Genomic DNA, 10,916 nt, shown 5'->3' with positions numbered 1-10,916 from the left:
GAAATATTCACAGAGGGTAACACACGTAACGTTCAGTTAACACACGTAACGCACCAATTTCACCAAAATAAAGAAGTTTTTATTGTTGCAAGAAATTTTTAAAAATCACTAAACACAACTTCGATATTGTATCTCTCTATAAAGGAAAATATCTTAATTTTTTGCCTTCATACTTCACAGAATTAAATGAATATATTCAAAGTTTCAAATATCTAGCATTATAAAGGGTAACACACGTAACAAAATTTCAGAAATTTTTTTTTTCAACATCAAATTAATTTGCGCCTTCAATCTTCGTTTTGAAAACTTACAACACATATAGATTTAACAACAAATTAAGAAAAACATAAAAAATATCTAACAAGTTTATTATAATAAGTGTTAAAGTTGAAATATGTCGTGTAAAAGTAACACACGTAACGAAAGAATCGCCCTTAAGTTCTTAGAAGTTTTGAGTCTTTGCAACAACAAATTTATTAAACTATTCTAAGAAACATTACCTGGATTCATTATTAAAAATTTCTTATTATTTTTCAGTGTAGTATTGGTATATATAATATAACAACGATTAATTAAATAATACAGTAGGGAATCGATTATCCGGAACGGTCGGGACGATCGCTATTCCGGATAACTGATTTTTCCGGTTTTCTGAATCGCTACAAAAAGCCGCTTTTTTATTGTTAAACCCAACTAAAAAAAAAAAAAAATTGGAAATAATCTTAAAAATAAGAAAAAAAACGATGAAGTAATAGACTAATGATTATTTCCACAATGATGGTAAGGTAAACATCTTTAAAAAAAGAAAGAAAAATCGTAAAATCTTATGAGGAAAAAAATTTTTTTTTAAAAAAAGGCGAGAAAATTTATCGAATTTCGTTCCGGTTTTTGGGTTTTCCGGTTTTCTGATTTCCGGATAACGGATTCTGTACTGTATAATTAAATAATATAAATAATATAACAACGATTAATAAAAACGAAATTAAAATAATAAATTTGTTGATTTTTTTTGATACAAAATTATGCAATGCATATAATTTTTTAATGAGTTCTGTTTAGGCCTAAGTTTTAGAATATTCATAAAATATATAAATGTATCTTGATAAAATATAATAGAAAAAAAAAAGCACATTAAGTTGTTAGAAGAGGTTTTATTCAAATTTTTGAAAAAATGCCGAAAAGAGAATAGGTTATAGCAAATTTTGAAATTTTTAATAAAGTTTATTTTGAGAAGTGTACACATGTAGCAGTTAAAACAGGCATCATTCAAATTCCAGAAAAATGCCTATCTTGGAGAAGCTCGGAGAACATTAAGAAGCACCTTCAGAAAAAGATTTATTTTGGAAAAGTGCATTCAAACAGTAGTTAAAACACGCTTGAGTCTATTTTTTGAATAAGTTCCTAACTTTAAGCAGATGTTTGGTAGTCTGAAACAACAATCTAATTAATATGTAAGCCGCTTTTTAATGAACTTAACCACAAAGAAACTCACTTTCAATGTTAAAAGACAAAATTCAATATTTGGGCTTTCTTTTCTTCCTTTAAACTACTTATTGAATATGAAACATGGTCTAATATAGAAGGTAATAAGAATGACATATGATTAACTACATAACCTCATTTTGCTAAAAAGTAATAATTACAATAACTTGGAGACAGAAAAATATAAGTAATTAACAAGAGTAAGTAAAGTAAGGCATAACTCTAAAAAATAATTCTTTTCAAAAACGTTTTAACTAAAAGTATAATTAAATCAAGAAATAAAAAAAAAACATCATTAAAGATATTAAATATCTCTTACAAATGGATCATCTTCAACTCCAAGCACAACAATTATAGAACATTCCAGGCAAATGGTAGTAGTAATATTTACCACAGCAAGATTATCACATAAGTTTAAAACCTAAATAATAAACGAGAAAAGTAAACGAACAATTTAAGAGAAATATAAAAATAAGAATGAAAAAAAAATATTTGCTATTTTTTAACACAGTATAACATCAAACATCCAGAAACTTAATCAGTTTTAAACTAGTGGTCTGATAAAAAAATTTGTGAGTCACAATCATATTTTTTTTAAAAAAATTGATTATGAAATCCATGGCAAACATGCTGAAAAAGTGGTGGATGAAACCATGACTATTTACTCTGAAATTGACGGCAACTGAGAAATGAAAAAGAAATAACTCAATGGGATGATTTACTTGTCATTATAGTGTTTGGAAATATCAAGAATTTAAAAAAATATGGAAATCATTAGAATAACTGCTAAAAACCAAGTGAATTTGCAATGAAATCAAAAGAATTTAAAAAAAAAAACTTCATTTTCTAAGTGTGACATCTCTATTAATTTAGTAAAATAATCTAAAATTTGGAAATTTCTGAAATCGCGACCTTCCAAACTCTGGAATATTTAGGGTATAATATACTTTATATTTGTTTGCTTTACAATAAAAAAAAGAGTTTTTGCTTTACATTAAAGAAATCTGAATGGCAGTAAAATAAAAAAAAGTTTAAGTGTAAATAAAATGAAATAAATTAAACAGTAACACATCTGAAAAATATATGGACTTGATGCGATAAAATTACTACTCAAAAGAACCATTGCAGTACTTTTAACGTGAAATATATAAATTTTAAGGTGAAGTCGATACTCGTTTACCATTAAAAAAAATTTACTTTTAATGTGAATAGCAAGTTTATTTCCCCTCTGACGGGTAAGGAAGCTGATAAATTTCAGTTCTACATCCATAAAAGTAGTTTTTTTTAATGCTTTGTTATAGGGCTGATGATTGCAAACTTACAACAGTTAAAGGAAAGAGTTGTATGAATTGAATCTGTTGAGATCAAAGGGACATTACAGGAATAAACATAAGCCCTTTTGCCCACTAATATGTATGGAGTTTTCCTTCACTTTTATGTGTGTAAATGTAAAAATACACGTTTTCCAGAGAAAAGACTATCCATATTGATCCTTTGTTCAATGTGGGTAGTCAATTCTCTCACATGACGTTTGACTGTATAATAAAAAAAAGAATTGATTTTATAAAATATAACATAGAAATTACATTCATTTAAGTTGAAAATAATTTTTATGCTTTTATATTTTCAAGAAAGGGAATTCTTAATTTAAGAAATGAAATTCTAATTTCACTGAATCATAATATTTTTAGTCAAATATGCAGTAAACTGTTTATTCTTTTACTTTTATAATTAAACGAATAAAGTTTCTTCCCATTTTCTTTCACTAAAAGCTAATTTTCTGATATTTTAAAGAATTTACTTAAGATGATTTTTTTGTTGCCTTAATCACAAATGATTTATAGTTCCATTCGCTAAGTACAGTAGGGAACCGATTATCCGGAACGATCGGGACCATTCCTATTCCGGATAACTGATTTTTCCGGTTTTCTGAATCGCTACAAAAAGCCGTTTTTTTATTGTTAAACCCAACTAAAAAAATTTTTTTTTGGGAAATAATCTTAAAAAGAAGAAAAAACGATGAAGTATTACACTAATGATTATTTCCAAAATGATGGTAAGGTGAACATCTTTTAAAAAAGAAAGAAAAATCCTGAAATCTTATAAGGAAAAAAAAATTTTGTTTAAAAAATGGCGGGAAAATTTATCGAATTTCGTTCCGGTTTTTTGGTTTTCCGGTTTTCTGATTTCCGGATAACGGGTTCTGTACTGTATTTAAAATATTAGACAATTACTTAAATTTGCTAAATTTCACAGAAAATTTCCCACATTTTGGTAAGCCATATTATCTTTTCTTCCGGGGTCCGAAATAACCTGCTCTTTTCAAACAAATATAATAAAAAGATTACATTTTTAAGGTTTTCTTATCAAAGGTTTGATAGATACTAGAAAGAAGCGTGAAAATAATAAAACCGAAACCCCTCCCGAATCGACAATGTTTCACAAATTGGAAAACTATAACTATTTTATATATTTACATGGTTTTTATCGATGAATGTTATACCAGAAATATAAGAATTTTCTCCCACAGTCAGTGCTTTTGTTTCAATGAAAGAGTCACATATTATAGAGCTTTGAGGTATATCACAGGATTCTGCGTAGATGGAAGAATTAATTAACAGGCCTTGAGGGGTAAATGAACCAGGATTATCCACCTAAAATAAAGTGAATAATGTTTAAAAATTCTCTGTGACTTATTATTAGTCAGCAAGCATAAGTAACAATTAAAAATATCATAAGCATTAAAAATATCAAAAAATAAAATTGTGTTTTGAAGTTACAGAAATATAGGGTTTTGAGTGGCAGAAGTAAAGTTCTAAGTAATTGTTTATTTTGTTATGATAAACATATTAAATTGTCTTTACATAAAATTATAATTATATATTTTGTAAACCAAATCTTTCTTTTTTTTGAAAAATATCCACCTTAAAGGGAAAAAAAGAGAACAACGATGAATGAGATGCAACCATGTGGATTGGTAAGCTTGTAAAAGCATTAAAATTTTCTATGAAATCTTCATAAATGCTTTCTTTTACTAAACAGTATTAAAATTTTTTGTGAATGCTTTGACAGTTGGTATTTAATAAGAAATTAGTGTTTGTGTTGCACTTTCATAAATGAATACAAGGCCTCTTATGCAAAATTGCATTCTCATCTTTTGAGCTATATAATTTGCATAAATTTAGAAGAAAATTATCACTATACTTTTTCAAAAATTTGTAGAATTCCCTGCATAATATTGCTTTACGATATAACAAAATACTCAAAAATTAAAATTAACATTATGGAACTGTTACTTCTGATTGCTCTTCTGCTTAAAATTATTGGGACCATATTTTATTCATTGCAGCTAACCCTCATACTTTGAAAGCCAAGAAACCAAATATTTTATAAAAGATGAAAATATAATAATATCATAAGTTATTCAGGGGGTTTTCTTTTTTATTTTGCCCTTTGAACATAGCAATATTCAGAGTTAACGTTACATGTATTAACATATATTTTTACGTTATATGACGGAAAAAGATGTCAACAACAAATGAATTTTTGTTGTTGTCATCTAATTGATATAATGTATTGTAATAACTCACATTACTTTATGGATACTAAGCATCTTACTTTAAAGGAACAAAACACATAATTTAATTCTAACGATTATTACCAAGCATAAGGAATGTACAAGTTTTGAATTTGCTATCTTGAATAAGTTGGACATGTGAAATTTCACAGAATTAAGACTTGACCAATACAAATGTGTACAGTAAGAAAGGACTTCTAAAACATAAAAATATATAAAAATTAGAATTCATGATAGTCTAGTTAAATTGAAATTAAATCTTTTAATAAGATTGAAAAATTAAAAACTTAAATTAACAGAAAATATTCACAGCTAAATTTGAGAAGAACAATAGAGTAGGAATCCAATATTTGGATGATGGAGATATATTAAGACGATACTACAATAAAATTGGAATAAAAGTTTTTAAACAAATTATAAAATTTATTTTATCAGGACTCTGATTATACTACCATGCCTATGTACACCCTTGTGAGGAATCATTATGGACATGATACTGAGAGAATATAGTTAAACTTTTGCTTTTATTTTGAATATGTTCAATTGTAAATACGTACATAATAATAATCCAGAACCAAAAATAAATATAGATGATAAAAGTCCCGTCATCCTTCTGAGTATACCAAAAGCAAAGCTGCTTCAAATATTTATAAAACACTTTTGTATTATTCCAGCAAGGTGATTTTCATTAAATATTTTAAATGGATAATCAAAAACTTAATTTTTATCAATTAAAATTTATTAAAAAAAAGCTTACATATTGGCATAGCTGGGCGATTAAGCTGTCCATCTAAGTTCCAGTTGAGATTTTAACTTAGTGTAATACTATGTAAATATACTGTGTTCTCTTATGATAAGACAGTAAACATTAGTCAAAAAAGTTTATACAGGTTGCAGAAAATTTAAATTCCATAATTGAGGTATAAACAAAATCCAAACTCTAAATTTTGAAAAGTGGCATCAGCCGATTGCGGCTTCTGAGTTTGCCAATTGATGGAACATAACCTGGGTGAGTTTAGTAATATGCATACCTGCCAACTCTTCTGGTTTTCCGGGATGAATTTTTTTTCTTCATATTTAAAGTGGTAGCAAAATTCATGTTATTTCACTAAACTTTTTGAATTATATTAATAATTATAAATGAGTTTGACCACCACTACATATAAATAATTACAACAAATATATAAAAAGCATATTAGTCCTCACGATAGCGAATTTCAACCTGGTTAAAATATAAATATATTTTTGAGTAAAACTGTTTTTCGGTAATTGTTTTACTACCACTTGGAAAATCCATTCTCGAAAAGAACGAATGTTGGCAGGTATGAATATGGAGTCAGTCTCAGTGGGGCATGCTTCTAATCCTGAAAGCGATTTAGAGTCCTACATATCTTAATTCTTTTCAGAAATTAAAGGAAGAGTACGTATGTTCCTTACATTTTTGAAAATTGTGAATCAAAAATTAAGATTTAAATCTTTTCTAAATTAGCTTGTTCATTTAACAGAATTATTTGAAATTGTGATAAAAGAATTATTATTAGATCAATAATTATGACATCACATGAAAACTACGAAAGTCAGGAGTCAAACAATTGCTTATAATTTAAAAGTTGAAGCAATTCAGGGTGCACTAAACTGCCTCGATGCCATGAAACTCACCCACATTTAAAAACTTTCAAAAAAGGTACTGAAAAAGTGTTAAACTGCAATACTTATTGTAGCGATTTATATCATGAAAATCTAAAGACCATAAATTAAAGAGATGTGTGAAATAGAACTAGATCTCTAAACTGAACCTCTATTCTGTGAAATAGAACCTTCTACATGTTTCAGATTCATTGATGTTTTTTGGAAGTCTCGATGTAGATGTATTCCAGAGCATTGCTCCTAGCTCTTTGTTAGGAAATTATTTTCTTTTTGCTGCTTTTAACAATTCTTTTAATTATTTAATAGTTAAGTTTTCTTGTTATTCATTTGATTTAATTAGTTTAAATTTTATTTCATATGTATGGAACTGCTATCCAATTTCACTAAAATACAGACTTCTTGCTTTCAAAAGGGGAATTGCAGTAAAAAAATTAAAAAAAAGAGGTCTAACGGTTTTGCTTTAGCACAAAATATGTATTAAAAAGTGACATTTATCAGAATGTTTTATTGCATAATAATTGTAACCAGTTTAATCAACAAACAATAAAAAACTATATCTTAAGGGTGCCTAAATAGATCAATATGTAAAAATAATACTTTACTTGCAGACATTTTATATTTAGAAAGCTCATCCCAAATAAGAGATCTTGCAAAACAAATTTCTTGAGAAGATTCATTAGTAAGACCAAACTTAAGATTGTAAGTTTTGCTGCATTTTCCAGATACAAATCGGCTTTTATCCATATTAGTAGACATAGCAATCAAAAGATCAAAGAATAGAGATACCTAAGAAGCAAAATAGGTTTGAGCAGATTAAACAATTGATAATAATAAACTTTAAGACTGTATTTAACTCATCAAATAATCTTGAAAAAAGTTTCTAAAAGCAATTACTATTAATAATAATAAATAAAGTAATCTGAAAATAATTCAAAAATGCTTAAAACATGACTAATGTTTAGTATAATTAACATATACAATCAGAATTATACCTGCTTTAACGAAATAATATACAAGTGAATTTCACTCTTAAATGCATCTTATGCAGTTTTCTTTAAATAGTTATAAAAATGAAAGATCTTGTTATTGTTTCGCAATTTTTTTAAAAAATTTATAAATAACAATTAATTAGAAAAATAAGAAAGTTTCTTAAATGGTTATAAGAAGTTCTAGAATTATTAACGAAAAACAATAATTATAGTCTACTTAGTGCGCAAGATCATTAACTAATAACAATCAGATATTAGTTTCCTTTTAAATGATTTGAGAGTAAAATAGGATCTGATTATAAGAAGTGTTCTCCCTAAGCGTTTTCAGAAGAGTGGCCCGTTCCGTCTGCCCTTTAATTCCTATTAAAGCCCTCTCTTTGCCCTTTTTGTTAAAATAAGCCATAATCCCTTAAAAACACTGTTTTTTAATATATTTTTTCAAGATTTTTTCTTAACCTCCCCTGTTAATGAGAAGTTCATTTCAGATTTATTTTGTTATAGATTCAGATTTATTTAACTTTATTTTTAATTTCATTCCTTCATTTTAGTAAGATTTTTCTTAAGTTGTCTAGTTATATAACTAAAATACACACGAGATTCGGCCTTAGAGATTTTCACATCTTATATATAATGATTTTGTAGTGATTTTATGTTTTAGCATTTATATAATTTTAATAAATACCTTTTTACTTAAAATGCCCCTTTAGATGTTTATTTTCTCATAATTTTCAGTTCAAAATGCAAAAAAAAAAAAAAAAAAAAAAAAAAAAAAAAAAAAAAANAGTGGGCAAAAAAAAAAAAAAAAAAAAAAAAAGTTTGTTTATTGATTAATCCCTCTTTCTTAGTTTACTTTTTCTTTTTGATGAAAATTTATACACAGATATTGTTTTTTAGTTCGCCTTCAATTGTTTTTAAAAACTTCAACTTTTTCTGTTATTTTGATAATGAGTGAGAATAACTTTGTAGTAAAATATGCACATAAAATATTATAAAAGGGTAATTTAAAAATTCAGGATAAAATTCATTTATTACATAATACTAATACATATTTTGATAACTTTGATCAATGCTTAAGTAAGTGCCCCTTCAAAACTCAAAGTGTCTTTTTCTGCGAGTAGGCCCCCTGCTCTTTTATTCATAGGCAGAACTCTATAAAAAGTAGTTAAGACCACACTTATTAAAATTAAAGAGTAAAAAAAAATCAGCTTATTTAATACCTCCTCCTTCAGCTTGACAACTAGTACAGGCCAGAGCTTTTTATCTGGCTCGATCAGGCGATACGCTTCGCCATTTATTGATGCCCATGGTAAGTTTTTTCTCATGGAATCAATCCATTTGATGTTTGGGTTTTTAGAAATTTTTTCAAAAGTCAACTTTTAACAATGTGACCTAGTCATCTTATTCTATGGGATTTAATAACTAAAATTAGGTTTGGTTGCTTAAATTTTCAATATAATTCATAATTGTACTGGATTTGCCAAACATCATTTACTTTAACAGCTCCAAAGTTGGCTCAGAGTATTTTTCTTTCAAAAATAAGTAGTTTATTTTCAATAGATTTATTTAAAGGCCAGCATTAATTTCCATTAAGTACTACAGTTTAATTACAGTTATAAATAAATTAATTTTAGTTTTAATGGAAATAAGTCTTATTTAATTAAAATTGTATAATTAAATTGAACTTAATTGAAATTTAATGGAAATAAGCCTTATCTCAGCTTAATTCTCAATTTAAAATAACACCTATTAGCCATCATCATCTGTTATTAATTTATGTTTTGAAATCATTATTAACTTCATCAAGAGTTCCCTAGTGAGTTCGATCCTCACTGGCCGAAGACTCACCATGTACAAAATGGTGGCTGATGTATGCTAAATCTGTCTGGGCAAAAAGTCCTCCAAGTTCCCATTACAAATCAATACCTCTGGGTTTACTGGATTGGATATTGATCGTGCTCTGGTTCAGGTCAAAATTACGTTTTGTGGATGGATGGATATTACGTGAATGCATGTTCCCTGTAAAACAAACTGTGATGTATGTGTGTGGCAGAAGTCGAATTCTTGATGCCATTGATGGGTCCATTGGAAAACAAGAAGAACACACCCCTCTGCCTTAAAATAGGCTTGTAAGTATTGACAAGTCGCATTAGTCATCAATAACAACAATAGTTTCCTAATATATTTTTAATTAAGAAGTTTGGTAAAATTTTTCCTGTGATTATAATTTTCAATATTCACGTCAATATTTATTATTGCTTTTATATCAATCTTAATTCTGCCGCATAGATCTCTGTTTTTATAATTAAAAAAAATTTTAAAAATTTGCTTTTATAATTAAAATGTATTTACTCTTCTGCTTTGAAAAGCCCTTAAAAATTCATATGAAATATTCTTCATAAAATTGTCATTTTCTTCAAATTTAATGTTCATATTAACAAATTTAATGCAACACACAAAAAATTAACTAGGGAAAAGAAATTTATGAAAAATTGTTTAAAAATGTTAGACAGAACAATTTTAATTTGAAAATTAGACAGATTCCTTACTTGTATTGGATCATTACCACTGTCAAGGCCTAGATATGTACAGCTGTCTAATGGAGCTTGCACATGCAAAGCAAGAAAACTTTCAGCTACATTAGAATTTAAGAAAACAATTCCAGAGACCTGTAAGAAATAGAAAGTCAATAACATTTTAAAGGGAAAAAAAGTTATTTTTCATAAATTGAATAGCCTGAAATCTTAAAATAATTATTTAAAGCAATGAAGAATGCATTTTTTTTTTAGATTTGACATTAGAAATATATATATTAAAAAAAGAGAAAATTTTACAGTATAATAAATTTATTAACAGAAAATATTTAATTAGTATAATTTAACTTACTATAGGCACTTTTTCATCCCCTTGAGAAATTTGTTTAATTTGATCTTGCGGGGCACAGTAATTTATATCAGCAACATAACCCTAAAAATATTTTGAAGTTCTAAAATCAATTTTAATAAAATAAGAATAAATGAATAAAAATGTATCAAAAAAAAATTCTCAAAACTTGTACACATATTTGATCTTGGTAAGTACAATAATTTAATTCAGCAACATAAATCTATAAATTTGGATACTTTTTGTTCATAGTACTGCACATAAAAAATTGTAGTTTGATGTACAGTGTGCAAAATAAAAATTGGAAAGCCTTAAGAGGACGCGATACCCAGATAAAAAAC

The 10,916-nt window shown here is 26.9% G+C and overlaps 2 protein-coding genes across 2 annotated transcripts in view; both read right to left on the bottom strand.

The window, feature by feature from the left end:
- Positions 1–10,916, bottom strand: part of LOC107443266 (L-fucose kinase) — a gene marked incomplete at its 3' end in the record, with an annotated part of 49,368 nt that overhangs the window by 23,424 nt on the left and 15,028 nt on the right. Inside the window, 6 exon segments of the mRNA XM_071182248.1 lie at positions 1,802–1,903; positions 3,960–4,136; positions 5,144–5,256; positions 7,309–7,492; positions 10,242–10,361; positions 10,579–10,659. Of these exon segments, the coding sequence (XP_071038349.1) occupies positions 1,802–1,903; positions 3,960–4,136; positions 5,144–5,256; positions 7,309–7,492; positions 10,242–10,361; positions 10,579–10,659 (777 nt within the window).
- Positions 10,738–10,916, bottom strand: part of LOC122271504 (uncharacterized) — a 3,759-nt gene continuing 3,580 nt past the window's right edge. Inside the window, exon 3 of the mRNA XM_071181570.1 lies at positions 10,738–10,761. Coding sequence (XP_071037671.1) covers positions 10,738–10,761 — 24 coding nt within the window. The remainder of the gene's footprint in view (positions 10,762–10,916) is intronic.

This window comes from Parasteatoda tepidariorum, chromosome 6, assembly GCF_043381705.1.
Source record: "Parasteatoda tepidariorum isolate YZ-2023 chromosome 6, CAS_Ptep_4.0, whole genome shotgun sequence".
In the NCBI taxonomy this organism is placed as follows: domain Eukaryota; kingdom Metazoa; phylum Arthropoda; class Arachnida; order Araneae; family Theridiidae; genus Parasteatoda; species Parasteatoda tepidariorum.
This window is presented reverse-complemented; position numbering and strand designations above follow the sequence as displayed.